Genomic DNA, 17,641 nt, shown 5'->3' with positions numbered 1-17,641 from the left:
TACAGTACCAGAAAAGTGAATGAGATTTCATTTAATCTCACCCACATATTGGCGGAAAAAAAAGGTGCATTTTTTAAAAAAAATCGCACCATATTATTTTTAGCTGCAGATTTGTTTTCACTATGTATTTAAGGCTAATGCAGTGTTTTTTTAAATATTTTTTGCTGAGTTTTCCTCTGCAGACTTTCTGCCCTTATTATACCTATAGGGAAAACCCCAGCATTTCCGCAGGTAGAATTGACCTGCTGAGATTTTCAAAAACAAAAACTTTGTTTCTGAAAACATCGCTTTTTCCACTGAAGCTTTTTTTTTTTTCTGCAATATGTGGATGGGATTAACCAAGATCTCTTTCACTTTGCAGGTACTGTAAAACACTGTGGGCTTCAGCCTAATAGAGAGGAAAAATGTAGAGTAAAAATGCAGCACAAAAACTCAGGGAAAACCACTGTGAAAAAAATGCAACGTTTTTAGCTGCATTTCTCCACGTGGAACCTTGGCAATTGTCTAAGCTACAGGCGTCAGCAGTGGGAATCTCTTCCCTGTACTGATTTGCTACAGTATTAGTAAAATTGTTTCCTTTCTAGATTGTTTAGCTCATGGTCTTGTCTTTCTGGGTGCAAACAAGAAGGCCATTTACAAGGGCCAAGTGGTGGAATTGAAACATGAATGATGGGGGGGGTGACTTATCAAGCCTTGTACGTCAGATGGACCTCCACCTCTGCAGGGGATAAGACAACTGGGGTTAAAAATGCTGGTTGTCATATATCTGCCACATAGAGTATATTATAAAGTTGCAGAATGTTTCACTATAGAAACCTATTAAAAATCTGTGTGCCTGACATTTTGGCTCTTTGGTAGTAGGTGTGCTGAGTAAAGATAAATCACCTGCATTGCAGTTAACTTGTGGGCGGCAGCTGGTTTTCTATTAGCATCTGCCTGTATTTTTCTGTATTCACCTGTTCTATATTTTTCTACAGAGAAGTATCCCAAAAAATCAAGTCCAATGGGTTTTAGGCAAAATAATACATTTTTGGGAGTGTCTTAGTTTTTGCTCTCTCTCTCATATAACTCCACAAAGGTTTCAGCCAAATTTTTAATACTATATAGTTTAATGTACTTACCACATTGGGAAGGTAATTCTATAGGAACAAAATTTCTGTTACATAAATGGACATATGTAGCCGCCAAGTTACAGATGGTCTTGATCTCATTTGAATCACAAATGTCTTCTACACACATCCTATAAAATGGACCGGGTTGCACCTGAAAAAAATGGAAAGCCATACAGTTCCTGCATAATAATTGCATAGAGTTTAATATGACCAGGGGTTTTCTAAATCATGGCAACTCCTTTTGTAAGTAGAGTCAGAAATATCTGGGAACATATAAGCCAAGTTTATATCTACCCTGCAGCAGCCACTACTGGGAGAATGTAATATTATATGGTTATAGTGTAAAATTATAAGAGCTCAGAGGAGGGCATTTCAAGAAGATGACCCTCTAACTCATTAAGACATCTTAAAGGGCACACAAAATGTGTCTCCTGATATTGAGCCTAGACTTGGCATTACATTATATGATACCCTCAGAAAGGATATTAAAAATAAGGGAAATCCCCCCACACCGGACTTGTAGGTGATGGAATTCTCAGAATTCATTTTCCTCACTTTAGCACTGATAACCGCTGTTGCTTTAAGGTTGCCATGCTGACATGTGAAGCTTTCTCTGACTGCAGCTAGTCACAGCTCTGTGAAGTGGAACCAATCAGCAGCTTAGGAGGGATATATAAAGTCTGTTCAGAACTTCCCAGGTGCCTGCTATTAATTAATTGTAACTCGTTAGGTTCCTGTGTCATGAACATACCTGCTTTAGTGTACTCCTGATCATGGCTTGTTTACTGGATATCTGGATGCTTGCTTACTGATTTGGTTGCCCATTTGGTTACCTGCCTTTTCAATTTTTCCCCTGTAGTTAACTAGTTTTATTCTAGTCTGCAGTTACACCTGTTTCTTACATTAGCTACTGTCTGATAACCTAGATCTAGCCTAGACCATCCAACTTTATGGTAGGCTCTGGTGAAGACATCTGGGTAGCCTCTATCTTGTACTCTATCTGCCAGGGGAGTGTGAGATTTCGCATGTTCTTCTGCTTTCTGTTATCTGCCAGTTTCCACATTTTATTTACTTATTGGGGGGGGGGGGGGGTTGCATTAGAGATAATTCTGTAACAGTAGGATAATATTTTCACTGATATGCAAGAATTATATCTTTGGTGTTAACTAACTCCAGCCTCTTCATGATCATTTACTGTTTATTCACTGTTTATTCAGCCTTTGGTAAAATTGCAGGCAGCCATGCATTTGTTACTTAGTGGCCATTCAGTAAATACTATGGATAGTCCAGGTCCCCGAAAGCCCTCTTGTACTGATAAAATGAGGCTACTATAGAACTGCTAGCAAATTCTGAAAGTATTACTAAGAACTTACAACTCTGAAGCAGTTCCTGAGCACAGACTGTCCTCCTTGGAAGAAAGCTTTACATAGCTTGTGATGTGGTGCAGTAGTACAGGCCTTCACCTTCTTTCTTCCAGAACTACACTGACCATCAACCTAGGTAAAGCACAGATAAGACATTAATATACTCGAAGAGGAAGATGAGACTCCAGGAACTGTTATACCCCAAACCACCCACCCCAGCCCCACCATACCCACCACTCACCCGAGTCCAACTCCCCCCCACACACACACTTTACTAGCTTTGGCAATGCCAAATATCTATTCGGACGTGCCAATAAAGCTTTTTTGATTTGATTTTATTTGATTACTCTATGGCTTCTACAATGGAAAGCTGTTTGTGGAATGGATAACTACCTGCCATTTTAGTGAAAAGTCATGTGTACTGTTTGTACGGGTATGATCTGGTAGCAGTAAATCATTTCCAGCTTCATTGTCATTGGTGCCAAACAGTCCAGCTGAGATTCCTAGAAATACAAGACAAGTCATGGCAAGGTATTCCCCACATTGAAAAACTGTTCTCTAGAAATTCTCTCTTACTCAGCTTCAATGACATTTCTGTAAAAAGGAACTATGCAAAATAATAAAGGAAAGAGCATGTAAAATGTGATGTCCATTTGTAATCTATATGCATGGCCACCACTAATTCACTTTTGTGACTGATGGATGACAGCCATTTCAGAAGTCTCAGAGAAGTGAATGGAGCAATGATTATACAAGCACAGCACTTCTTCATGTACAAACAGCATCTGGGGTCCCCAATACTCACTGTACCCCTATAGGTATTATAAGAAGGATAAACCTATTTAAAGCTAAGGCCCCAGGCAGCGAGCCACAGTCAAAATGCACAGTGGAAAAGATCTAGGTGGAAATGCATCACATTTTTTTCCGCAATGTTTTTCTAGTATACCTATGTGGAAAACACCAGAGTTTATATAGGTTTAATTGACATGCTTCGAATTACAACGCAAGCATTTTTGAAATGGCACCATTTCCACTGCGGATATTTTTATGCAATCTGTAGATGGATTAGCCAGAATCCCATCCACTTTGCAGGTACTGCAAAATGTAGCAGAGTTGGAGCCCTAGTCTCATAAAAACATTAAGCCAAAGTGTTAGGCTTTAACACCTACACACAAAATCACGCAAATCTACGCGATTAGTTGTGAAGGGTTGTATTGAGAGGGCTCAGGAGCTGAGCTCTCTCCATACACTGTGGATGCAGGCTATATAATATAGCCAGCACGTGCTATCAGTGCTGACTCCGCTCGCAGCTGTCAACACTTTAGATGCGGTGGTCAAACTCGATCGCGGCATATAAAGTACACAGGTGCCATGGATGCCGTCTTCTTTTCTCGATCGATTGGCGGTGGCTATTGGTTGTCATGACAAGGCTCCCCGGATTGTCATTAGTATGCCTGTATTACATGCTGCTATAGGCAGCATGTAATAGAAGTCTAGGGATTTTACTATTCACGGCAATACATTACAAATCCTACTAATATTATAAGTGTGAAAGTTTGTGTGTTTGGATGTTTGGATGTTTGTGAGTTTGGATGTTTGTTCCTCAATCACGCTAAAACGCCTGGACGGATTTGCGTGCAATTTTCCACAAACATAGTTTTTCCCTTAGGATTGAGTCACAGGCTACTTTTGGTGCCACTAAACAACATGGCTTCCTAGCAGGAGACTCACAAAAGCAGGACTCCTAGCCCCAGCTATAGACTCACACACACTGCCTGGCATTTCCTGCCTCAACCTGCCTGCACACTCCTTACTGTCACCTCAGGAGTAGCCCTCACTCTACTCACTCACATTTACATATAGCTTTCCACTATATAACAGATCACATTGTCTGTATCACGACATACACAATACAACACATCACATTGTCTGACACAATACAACACATCACATTGTCTGTATCACGACATACACAATACAACACATCACATTGTCTGTATCACTAGATACACAATATAACACATCACATCACATTTGCTAGCCCACCAAACGTTTTAAAGCACTTTTACAGTTTCACACGTCTGTGTCCGCCCAATTCTCAAATCACTGCAGACGAAGTTGCGGGTAAAAGCTAGTACTATATACATTTGGTATCGCCATGATCGTTTTGAGGACTACAGGTAACATATCCTTTTTACCACAAAGTGAATACTGTAAAAATTAAACTCATAAGAAATTGGCGCAAATGTGCTTTTTCCAATTCTATCTCAATCTGAATTTTTTTCCAGCTTCCCAGTACATTGTACAAGATACTGAATGGTACCATTACAAAGTAAAATTTGTTTTGCAAACAATAAGCCATCATGTGACGCTGTGAACTGAATGGGGGAGGGAAAAACGGAAATGCAAAAATGAAAATTGGCTCTGGCATGAAGGGGCTAAGATACAGAAGACCTGGAGGACCTGGAATTTGTCCACATTTTCCTCATTTAAAGACGACCTGTGAACTTGTCTTTGACAGAGGGAAAAAGTAACATCTAGTTGTCAATTTATTTATAGATATTCAGGAGGAGTAACAGAGGAATAGCGCATTATAAAGTTATAAGCAGAGAAGGGAGAACCTCAAAGATTGGTTTTACTGAATATTTGTCAGTTACAGTTCTCCGGTATGATCCGGGCCAAACTTGTTAGACACAAACTAGAGGTGCTCAAGGGTATAATAAGTGGAGACTCAGGGGAGGTGAATACATATAAAATACACTTATACTCGGCTCCCTTGGGTCTCCACTTATACTCTGGGGACTGAGCGCCACAAAAGTTTCAGTTTCAGGTCAAATCGGAAACTTTTGGAAAATTCGTGTTGAATCCAGTTCTATCTGAATATGTTCCCTCATCCCTTGTTATAAGAAAAGATGCTCCATAATTATTCAGAACATTTGACAATATGGTAATCTTATGGTCCAAACGTGATATTTACCATGCTGCCATCCTTCCAGGGTAATACTGCAGACGTCGTAGTGATTGTCACACTGCACAGTTATTCCTTCTTGATTCGATACTTCGATTTTGTTAGCGAGTTTCTTTATCGATATTCCATTCTTGAATGTAGGAAGATCAAGGTTCTGACAGTTTTCTTCAATCTACAGAAAAATATTGAGATCAACACTGGCAGCAACACTAACAAAAAATTCACAAAAAATACAAATGTTGCTATCTTTAGAACTCATAACTTGATTGATATTTACGGCTTTACCTTTAGTCCAGGATAGATGTCAATGGCGACTTGATTCATCTCTATGTGTAATGATCTCTGGCCCCCGGTACCTTGGTTTAGTACTATGGTAAATGTATTGTGCAGAAAATCCTTAGCCAATAGGAGACTACATTTTGAAGACAAGTCAATGATGTTTCCATCGAAGGTCACAATGTGCTTGTTTCCGATCAAAACAGCGTGATCTAGTGACATAAGAGACAGGTGAAATAAAGTATAAAATTGCATCAAAACGACAAACTGATTATGGTGATCATTCTGATATCGACTATAGGGTGTCACATTTTGACTGTAAAATTGGATACATTTAACTTATTGTATTAAATTAACATCAGGATCCATACAACTAATGTCATGACTGCATCAGTTTTCCTTCAGGATTGTTTCTCAGCTGAAAAAGTGCAGTAAACCACAGTTTACTTATATCTTTTTTTATGTAAATTGTGAGCCCCACATAGAGCTCACAATGTACATTTATTTTCCCTATCAGTATATCTTTAGAATATGGGATGGAAATCCATGCAAACACAGGGAGAACATACAAACTCCTTGCAGATGGTTTTATGCCCTTGGCAGGATTTGAACACCAGGACTCCAACGCTGCAAGGCTGCAGTGCTAACCACTGAGCCACCATACGGCCCCCTGTTTACTTATATCTTATCATGTTTTCTTTTACTCCAAGGTCTTCTAGATTTTGAGATTCTTAAAGGAGTAGTGTGATTGGAGTCAACCCCTGATTTTACCTGGGGAAACCATAGCCCGCCTTTGCCTTTTTAGTGGAAATGTAGCATTAAATGACAGCTATAACTGCTCAATTCCACCAGAATGGGAGTTGCTCATTACAGTGACTCTCCATTCTGGCTCATAGAAGAGATCCTTAGTAACAGGGCGTACAGATATGGGTTGTCCTCATGAGACAACTCTGACAAAGTGGCTATAGATACCAAATATTTGTAGACTGAGCCAGCCATATATGCAAGTATTTTGTGACAATCTTATTTCTAAAGCTAACCCTAGATAAGTAACCACAATCATTAGTTTCTTTTCTATCAGGAACCTGCATTACATTGAAAGATATTTACAACACTGCAAAGCATATTTGATGTAGAAGATTAATCTCATTATTGTAACTTGTTGTTTCCATAGGCTAGCTGGCTATGGGTTAGAGCCTTTAACCAGTAATGGCCAAAAACATGTACAGTATTCACACCAATATCCAATAGAGCATGTCCATCAGTTCACCTTGGGTTGGTAAATGCCATCGATAGAACAGTTATCATTCAGGATCATTATTTACAGTCAGATCAGAAATCATTGCCATTATTAGAGTGGCTACCTTACGGCCATCTTTGCATCAGCCTGAGCTAGACTACAAAGGCCAATTGCATACCCTGATTGTAAATTTGGGAAACATAAGGTAACATACCGTGAGAAAGATTTCAAGTGATTCCCAAATTGTAACATCATTATATTCATATATTATTATTAACAGATCTGATGATACTTCTACTAATAATAATGATAGTACATAATAATAGCAATAATAACTAATAATAATGATAATAATAATAGGTAGTGATAGTTGATAGAATCCTAGAATATCCACAATATATGTATTGCAGTTGTGACTGTCTATCACCTACACTCAAATGGACTCTCCATCATCCTTCGCTTAAATCGGTAATACTCAGCCACAGGGTTCACACTGTAGAGCTCTCTTAGTGGTTTCATGAGCTTCTCCTCTATGATGTAGTGCGTGACATTTGCAAGGTCTGTTAAGTGGTATTCCATTGGAAGCACGGGGAAACTCAATGTGACAGAGCAGTTACTGCAAAGTGCAAGAAACAGACAAATGAATAGCTTGGTAGATGGTACAATGCCAGCCTTTCCAAAACACATCTGAACGTTAACCTCAGATTGTGTAAGACACGCGAATGCTAAAGCATGGTCAGCCAACAATTATATGGAAGTCTTCTCATCTTTTCTTGGAAAAACCAACAACGTACCTCTAAGACTGACACAGAGTTTATATCTGCCAAGAACCTTGAAATATGTTTTATGAGTTTCCTGTCACAAAAACAACTATTTATGTTGGATATGCAATACAAAAGAAAGCATAAGATATATTAACTTAATACAGTGGATGTCAGGGTAGTTAGATATGGGAGCTGAGCAGCTGCCATTGTCACCAGGTCTCCGCCATATTGCTAATGCCCCTAATCAGTGAGCATTAAAGCCCCCAGCGTCTTAGTCAAAGCTGACTGAGACTCATTGTGGGGAGGATCGCTGGCCCCCAAAATAAGATCCAGGACGGCAATCTGTTGCTATGACAGCCGAGAGCCTACTGAAAGCTCCAAGGCTTGTCTGGCATTATGTTCTATTACAGGCTGGCCTATGCAGCCTGTAATAGAGCTGCCAGCGAATTGCAATACATTATCAGCACCCCTGGGATTCCCTAGGGCTACCCTACACTATCCGCTCTTTGAGTGTAAAAAAAAAGTTATGGGGTTTGGGATGTAGGGAGTCAAAAACAAAAATCAAATTATGTCTGCGGCTGGAAGGGGTTAAAGACCTATCCTGAGGATATATCACTAGTATCAGTTCAGTGTGGGTCTAACACCTTGTATACCGCTGATCAGCTTCTACTTCACAGATCACTGATATCATTTTCATTTGTTACATGACCTTCAAATGAATAGAACTGATCTGTAATACCAAGGACAGCCACTATACAATATACAGCCTCTTGAAACAGCTGATCAGGAGGGGTGCTGGGTGTTGGATCCCCACTGATGTAATAAGGGCAGGTCATCAATATCAAAGTCCTGGAAAACCCCATTAATGTTTTTTGACCATGATTTCAGGTCCATGAAATATACTTATCTCATGCCAGAACATATACACATATTCGTATCCTGTATATACAGCTGAGGGAGTAGAAATAAAACATAACTTTTATTTTTTAATATATTAAAATTGTGCCCATTATAGCATAAAATATTCCAATAGGGAGATTCACTAACCAGTAAAGAGATTAGGTAGATATGGCTTCTATCTCTTTGATAAAGTGAAACGCTCCCCTTTATCTTTCCAATTGGCAGGAAAAAATAGATAAGTATTCCATTTGTTCAGCAGGACTTGGAGGAGCAAGAGTTAATATGCAGCATTAGCTCCCAACAATGCTCAGAGGACTGACCAGGTAATGATATAGCCAGTATACAATGGTTAAGCAGGAGTCCTATCTATCCTCTGGTTCAATTTAAATGTATTGTAAGTCCCTGAACTATTATATGGAGAGAAAACTGGCAGTCTAACCTAATACCACGTCCTACCACCAAGGACGTGGGAAGTGCAGTTTTCACTGCAGCTTTCATCTTTCCTTAGAAAAACCTCCTGATGAGCTAGAATATCAGCTAGTGAAATACGTATAGAGGGTATTAGGAAATAGTTTTCTCTCCATATAATAGTTCAGGGACTTACAATACATTTAAATTGAACCAGAGGATAGATAGGACTGCTGCTTAACCATTGTATACTGGCTATATCATTACCTGGTCAGAACCCTGAGTACTGTTGGGAGCTCATGCTGCATATTAACCCTTGCTCCTCCAAGTCCTGCTGAACAAATGGAATACTTATCTATTATTTTCCTGCCAATTGGAAAGATAAAGGGGAGAGTTTCACTTTATCAAAGAGATAGAAGCCATATCTACCTAATCTCTTTACTGGTTAGTGAATCTCCCTATTGGAATATTTTATGCTATAATGGGCACAATTTTAATATATTAAAAAATAAAAGTTATGTTTTATTTCTACTCCCTCAGCTGTATATACAAAATATTTTGAGTAGAATACCCGTCAGTGAATTGATACATATTCGTATCCTGCCACATGTGTCTAGGCAATGGCTTATGCAATATTCGATAGAAGCAGATTGAGGAAGAAAGACAAGTGCAGAAGTAAATGATATTGTAAAATATGGAAGTGGATATATGAAAATAGAAGTTATTTGGAAGTCAGAGATAACAGAGGAAGAGGAAGCAGACTATTCCGTATAACTTCAATTACATGAATAAACTGACTTGTTAAAATGTGTCACTAGCTATGATATGGAAATTAGAAGTTACGATAAGCTTGGACCTCCCTGCACGACTTCTCATAACCATCCGCTGCATCCTATCCTAGTAGCATTTAATTTTCCTTTTCTATTTGGTCCCAACAACCATGTCAGTACACACAAACTTCCCATTATTCTCATCATTTTGTACCACAGGCCCCTTTTGCTAATAAATGGTTACATTTCTCCTTTCTGACAGTGAAAGGCTAAGCATCATAAGTATTCTTCAAGTGTCTCATTCCTTTTCACCAAAGGGCAAGGGAACTCTATTTATGATGTACACTAGCTGTACCCGCCACCTCGTCCGCACCCCCCCTGACCCTGGCGTGGACCACCTGCAGCGCCTCGGCCCCCCCTTTTCCCGCTACCCTGGCCCTGCCCTTACCTACCACTCGCTCCCCGGCCCCCATTTAGAGATTACAGTGACCTACTACATCTCCCCCTTCCCCCCAGCGCCAGCCACCCATGACCCTGGTGACCCTAACCCCCTCCTCCCTTCCACATGTGCAATCCGGGCCCCCCCTCTACTCACCTTCGGCCCTGTGGTCCCATTCCCCCCCCACACACCAGGCCCCCTCCCTAACTAACACCACCTCCCCCAAACCACCACCCCCGTACTCACACTGAATTATAGAGTTGTAGGCTAAATCTATGCAATATATAAGCAGAGACAAAATGTATTACATAAAATAATCACACATCCAAATCTAGTAGACAAAGGTGCTAATAGTTGTACCTGGAGTAACGAAACAGTCCTGTCAGAGGTTTCCGTATCCTACTTACTGCCCTAGAAAGCTTGTTTTCTGTCCACTTCAGTATCTGATGGATGCCCTAAATGAAAACAGATTAATAAATACCAGGATTATATGGACATTCATTTAATTACAGTTATTCATTATACTAAGATCATTATTTTCAAGCAATTCAACCAAGTAAAATTGCTTCAGAAATGTAAGGGAGACATCAGAATGGGGTTGACCAGTCATCTGAACTGCCATCATGTAAAGTTATATTATTTGTTGCCTTCTGTGGCCTAGTACGGTTTCTGAAACTAGACCCATAGCGATCAACTGACCAATGATGAGAGATATCTTTACAGATTATATTTACAGATTTATATTATTGTTATACCTACCAAATCTACCCCAGCCTTTATGCCATGTAATAAGTGTCTAATAGGTTCCATTAACCATTCATCCTTAACAATACTTGGGAGATAGGCATTAACTTGGTGAAGACCAGTGTCTGTCTTTTCCTTCCATACATCATCCAGTGGTTTCAAGGTGGCGTCGTAATAGGCGTCTTTTAACGTAGAAAGAGGCTCTAAAATGACACAGTATAATGATTATACAAGGTCCTGCTAGAACACAGGACACCACATAAGCAGATGTATTCTCAAAAAAGCACTTACACATTTCATAAACTGCATAGTTTAGACTCCAATATATATGTCATAATATAATGATGAGAGATGACTTTGCCAACATATCTATACAGACCGAGTACCTTACATTAAAGGAAAGTGTCATCAAATTGTTAAATGTATTTATTAAAAGCAGATAGTGCAATATACACTCACCGGCCACTTTATTAGGTACACCATGCTAGTAACGGGTTGGACCCCCTTTTGCCTTCAGAACTGCCTCAATTCTTCGTGGCATAGATTCAACAAGGTGCTGGAAGCATTCCTCAGAGATTTTGGTCCATATTGACATGATGGCATCACACAGTTGCCACAGATTTGTCGGCTGCACATCCATGATGCGAATCTCCCGTTCCACCACATCCCAAAGATGCTCTATTGGATTGAGATCTGGTGACTGTGGAGGCCATTGAAGTACAGTGAACTCATTGTCATGTTCAAGAAACCAGTCTGAGATGATTCCAGCTTTATGACATGGAGCATTATCCTGCTGAAAGTAGCCATCAGATGTTGGGTACATTGTGGTCATAAAGGGATGGACATGGTCAGCAACAATACTCAGGTAGGCTTTGGCGTTGCAACGATGCTCAATTGGTACCAAGGGGCCCAAAGAGTGCCAAGAAAATATTCCCCACACCATGACACCACCACCACCAGCCTGAACCGTTGATACAAGGCAGGATGGATCCATGCTTTCATGTTGTTGACGCCAAATTCTGACCCTACCATCCGAATGTCGCAGCAGAAATCGAGACTCATCAGACCAGGCAACGTTTTTCCAATCTTCAATTGTCCAATTTCGATGAGCTTGTGCAAATTGTAGCCTCAGTTTCCTGTTCTTAGCTGAAAGGAGTGGCACCCGGTGTGGTCTTCTGCTGCTGTAGCCCATCTGCCTCAAAGTTCGACGTACTGTGCGTTCAGAGATGCTCTTCTGGCTACCTTGGTTGTAACGGGTGGCTATTTGAGTCACTGTTGCCTTTCTATCAGCTCGAACCAGTCTGGCCATTCTCCTCTGACCTCTGGCATCAACAACGCATTTCCGCCCACAGAACTGCCGCTCACTGGATGTTTTTTCTTTTTCGGACCATTCTCTGTAAACCCTAGAGATGGTTGTGCGTGAAAATCCCAGTAGATCAGCAGTTTCTGAAATACTCAGACCAGCCCTTCTGGCACCAACAACCATGCCACGTTCAAAGGCACTCAAATCACCTTTCTTCCCCATACTGATGCTCAGTTTGAACTGCAGGAGATTGTCTTGACCATGTGTACATGCCTAAATGCAGAGTTGCCGCCATGTGATTGGATGATTAGAAATTAAGTGTTAACGAGCAGTTGGACAAGTGTACCTAATAAAGTGGCCGGTGAGTGTATATCAGTAGTGGATGTAATGATGGGTCAGTGATGTTATATGTAAAGATGTTATCCTCTATTGTAACCCTTTTTTTTTTTTTTTTTTTTTTTTTTTTTTAAATGTAGATTGTGAGCCCCACATAGAGATCACAATGTACATTTTTCCCTATCAGTATGTCTTTTTTGGAATATGGGATGGAAATCCACGCAAATGTGGGGAGAACATACAAACTCCTTGCAGATGGTTTTATGCCCTTGGTGAGATTTGAACACCAGGACCCAGCGCTGCAAGGCTGCAGTGCTAACCACTGAGCCACCGTGTGGCCTCTATTGTAATCCTGTCTGTCTTTTCAGTGATATAAATGTGGTGAATGCTGCAAAGAAGGCCCCCACAGAATTAACAAGTGTCAGTTAGATTTAGTAGTCAGGTGTTATCTGTAGGAGTGTGAACTTCTATTGTAATCCTGTGTGTCCTGTGTGATGAAGTCACTGTTGCAATGACAACCACTACAGAATTAAAAAGTCTAAGATTACTACCATGTTTTAGTGGACAGAGTGAAAATAGTAGGGTATTGCACTTTATAGCTAGATAAATAGATAGGGGTGTGGTTCCCTTTAGTTGGACTTGCACTCCCATTCAATTGCACAGACCTATTTATTTGGAACAGAGAACCCATTTCCCCAAGGCCATTTAAGGTGAGTGTTCTCTGGACCTTACTTCCCTTGTGTTCACACTGTAGACTTATTCTGGTCCGGGAGAGGTATGTTATTGCCCTGTGTTCACACTGCAGACCCATACTTGGGCCCAGGAGACGTATTAGTGTAGGGTCCTACCTTAATGAGGTTGCCTTGTCGGGGCAGGTGGGCTTTCTACTGTTTGATCAAATATTTACAACGAAGAACCTCACATTTATTTATATATTTAGTTTATGGTATTTTTATAGTTTTTCTTTGTTCCTTATAGCCTTTGTGCTGTGTCAGAGTGCTGCTATAATTTTCTGTTTTTATGTACAGTGCCTACAAGTAGTATTCAACCTCCTGCAGATTTATTCAACCCCTCAAACCACCAGAATTCTGTTTGGTTCCCCTAAAGTATTAAGAAGTAGTTCAGGCACAAAGAACAATGAGCTTCACATGTTTGGATTAATTATCTATTTTTCCAGCCTTTTCTGACTATTTAAGACCCTCCCCAAACTTGTGAACAGCACTCATACATGGTCAACATGGGAAAGACAAAGGAGCATTCCAAGGCCATCAGAGACAAGATCGTGGAGGGTCACAAGGCTGGCAAGGGGTACAATATCCTTTCCAAGGAGTTGGGCCTACCTGCCTCCACTGTTGGGAGCATCATCTGGAAGTGGAAGGCTTATGGAACTACTGTTAGCCTTCCACGGCCTGGACAGCCTTTGAAAGTTTCCTCCCGTGCCTAGGCCAGGCTTGTCCGAAGAGTCAAGGCTAACCCAAGGACAACAAGGAAGGAGCTCCGGGAAGATCTCATGGCAGTGGGGACATTGGTTTCAGTCAATACCATAAGTAACGTACTCCACCGCAATGGTCTCCGTTCCAGACGAGCCTGTAAGGTACCTTTACTTTCAAAGCGTCATGGCTCGTCTACAGTTTGCTCATGATCACTTGGAGGACTCTGAGACAGACTGGTTCAAGGTTCTCTGGTCTGATGAGACCAAGATCGAGATCTTTGGTGCCCACCACACACGTGACATTTGCAGACTGGATGGCACTGCATTCTTCCCCAAGAATACCATCCCTACAGTCAAGCATGGTGGTGGCAGCATCATGCTGTGGGGCTGCTTCTCAGCCAAGGGGCCTGGCCATCTGGTCCGCATCCATGGGAAGATGGATAGCACGGCCTACCTGGAGATTTTGGCCAAGAACCTCCGCTCCTCCATCAAGGATCTTAAGATGGGTCGTCATTTCATCTTCCAACAAGACAACGACCCAAAGCACACAGCCAAGAAAACCAAGGCCTGGTTCAAGAGGGAAAAAATCAAGGTGTTGCAGTGGCCTAGTCAGTCTCCTGACCTTAACCCAATTGAAAACTTGTGGAAGGAGCTCAAGATTAAAGTCCACATGAGACACCCAAAGAACCTAGATAACTTGGAGAAGATCTGCATGGAGGAGTGGGCCAAGATAACTCCAGAGACCTGTGCTGGCCTGATCAGGTCTTATAAAAGACGATTATTAGCTGTAATTGCAAACAAGGGTTATTCCACAAAATATTAAACCTAGGGGTTGAATAATAATTGACCCACACTTTTATGTTTAAAATTTATTAAAATTTAACTGAGCAACATAACTTTTTGGTTTGTAAGATTTATGCATCTGTTAATAAATCCTGCTCTTGTTTGAAGTTTGAAGGCTCTAACTTATTTGCATCTTATCAAACCTGCTAAATCTGCAGGGGGTTGAATACTACTTGTAGGCACTGTATTTTGCCACGGTAGCTTGCACCTGTTCACATTGGGAGGTGCTGTCTGAATTTTCTTCTATGTAGATAGATACTGTACATGGATAGATATAATAGATAGATCATGACATGGAGAATTAAAAATAAAATCATCAAAAATTCTTTAAAAAAAAGTTTGGTGACACATTCCCTTTAGAATTAACTACAATACAGTAACAAATCTGACAATCCAGCAATTTTTAGAGTAAAACTAGCCCAGATTACCAAACTACCAGATGAACAAACTTAAAGGGGTTGTCTAGGGTAAAAAAAACATAATTAGGCCAATGAGTGAAAGGGACCAGGGACGTTACAGCAGACGAGGACTTCCACAAAAGAAGACTGCTGAGCAGCAGGACCACATTGGAAGGACACGGGGCACTAGGGACAGGTGAGTATGTTTTGTTTTGGGTTTGTTTGTTTGTTTTTTTTTTGGGGGGGGGGGGGTGTTCACCTCCTCAGGCCTAGTTAAAAAATAAAATTTTAGCCTGGACAATCCCTTTAAGAAAGTCTATCATGAGGTCTGAAAAGCCCAATGGCGTATCTCATCTGATAGACACTGTCACCCTGAGCATTTGTTAATGCATTTTAGGGTATACTAGCCAAGTGGGCAATAACACTGTGGTTTCTCTGGAGGCGGGGTCTCTGTGTGCTGTAAGTCATGCAGTGTCCACATGATTTGTGTGGGCAGCGCATGGAAAGCACATGAACCCCATTATAGTCTATGGGGTCTGTGTGCTTTCACTGCATACCGCTTGCCTGTGCGGTCGGGGGGTCCCCGTGCGGACTCCCCAAACAGATTACAAAAAGCAGATGTGAATGAGGGGTAAGAGTGGCGGCATCTATAAGATGAGATGATGTATGTCATTTGGCTTTTCAGACATGGTGACAGGTCCTTGTTAAATATTTTCTTCTGCAGCTTTTTGATGCCTCTGCCAGTGACTGAATAGGCATTTTGGTACATCAGGATGGCTCACAACAGTAGGGGCCCCAGTCTGCTGACATAATAGAACACGACATGGTAAAGTCACTTAAAAATGTTTTACCAAAAGCCTTCCGTAAAGTAATAAACTAACTGCACCATTTGAAGCTTTTGCTAAACAGTTTCTGTCTGAACAGCCCTTTTAAATGGGAGACCTGCACATATGTATGTGTGGTTTGTTCTTTTAATTGATCAGTTTTTATGATGTGCACTTTCATGCAGTCAGTATTTTGGTTGGTATTTTCCATCAGCACTTGGAAGTCAAAACCAGGTGTGGAACATAAAGTGTAATAGAAACATTTGCATCACTCCTATAATTCAGGCCTACTCCTGGTTTTGGTTTGCAGATCCTAAAGCAAAATACTGTAACGTAAGAACAGCCTTTGTAATATTTTGGCACTTAGTATTATTTGGCACTAGAATTTATTTCTGTATTCTCGAATTTCTGTGGAGCTTTTATTTTATTATTGTACGCCATTCCGAAATCTTTTTGGAGGTATCATTTAATTCTTAATATCACAATTATATGATATGATTTTTTGGGGGATCAATGTGATATTTTTATTTGGTTAGTATACTATGGGTACCATGTGGTCTAGTGTTATACTGGTAGTATTTAGCCAGGTTGCTTTCTTATAGTGTAGTTATATTGTACAATATTTTTGTTTGTAGCTGAAATATATATTTTTTTTAATGTAGATTGTGAGCCCCACATAGAGATCACAATGTACATTTTTTTCCCTATCAGTATGTCTTTGGAATATGAGATGGAAATTATTTTTACAACCCTAGGTAGTATGTAGAAATCACTTATGATATTTGCCGAAAGTCTCACAATCCAATTTTGTGAATGTTTTTTTTTTCTGTAAATTTATTTTGTTTCACTAATATGAGATAAGATAATCCTTTAATAGTCCCACCATGGGGAAATTTCAGAAATTAAGAAATTAAGCATATTATACTATGATCAAAAGGTGATACGTAATATTACAACAGTCAAGAAGCCAGGAATTCAGATGGTGGAGGGTAAAAATAAAAAGGGTCAGGACTAGAGATGAGCGAACACTAAAATGTTCGAGGTTCGAAATTCGATTCGAACAGCCGCTCAATGTTCGTGTGTTCGAATGGGTTTCGAACCCCATTATAGTCTATGGGGAACAGATACTCGTTAAGGGGGAAACCCAAATCCGTGTCTGGAGGGTCACCAAGTCCACTATGACACCCCAGGAAATGATGCCAACACCTCTGGAATGACACTGGGACAGCAGGGGAAGCATGTCTGGGGGCATCTAACACACCAAAGACCCTCTATTACCCCAACATCACAGCCTAACAACTACACACTTTACACACTCAATACCACCTCTCTGACAGTAGGAAAACACCTTGAAACATGTGTATTTGGCACTTGCAGTGAGGAGAGCTTGTCACCAGCAGTGAATTTGGCCCTTGTAGTAAGTTGAGGTTGGCACCAACATTTGTTTTGAAAATCAGGGTGGATTAAGCCTCTAACCAGCAGAGTTTGGGCAAATTCATGGTGGAGGGAGCCTCTAAACA

At 40.6% G+C, this 17,641-nt stretch overlaps 1 protein-coding gene across 1 annotated transcript in view; it reads right to left on the bottom strand.

The window, feature by feature from the left end:
• Positions 1-383: 383 nt before the first annotated feature.
• The window catches only part of LOC142217247 (uncharacterized), a 188,602-nt gene continuing 171,344 nt past the window's right edge, over positions 384-17,641 (bottom strand). Inside the window, exons 65-73 of the mRNA XM_075285441.1 lie at positions 11,001-11,188; positions 10,602-10,696; positions 7,392-7,576; positions 5,730-5,932; positions 5,454-5,616; positions 2,870-2,979; positions 2,486-2,608; positions 1,122-1,263; positions 384-388 (exon numbers count right to left, since the gene is read on the bottom strand). Of these exons, the coding sequence (XP_075141542.1) occupies positions 384-388; positions 1,122-1,263; positions 2,486-2,608; positions 2,870-2,979; positions 5,454-5,616; positions 5,730-5,932; positions 7,392-7,576; positions 10,602-10,696; positions 11,001-11,188 (1,214 nt within the window). The remainder of the gene's footprint in view (positions 389-1,121; positions 1,264-2,485; positions 2,609-2,869; positions 2,980-5,453; positions 5,617-5,729; positions 5,933-7,391; positions 7,577-10,601; positions 10,697-11,000; positions 11,189-17,641) is intronic.

Source organism: Leptodactylus fuscus, chromosome 8 (genome assembly GCF_031893055.1).
Source record: "Leptodactylus fuscus isolate aLepFus1 chromosome 8, aLepFus1.hap2, whole genome shotgun sequence".
NCBI lineage: Eukaryota > Metazoa > Chordata > Amphibia > Anura > Leptodactylidae > Leptodactylus > Leptodactylus fuscus.
Note: the sequence above shows the minus strand (reverse complement) of the source record. Positions and strands in the feature narration are given on the sequence as shown.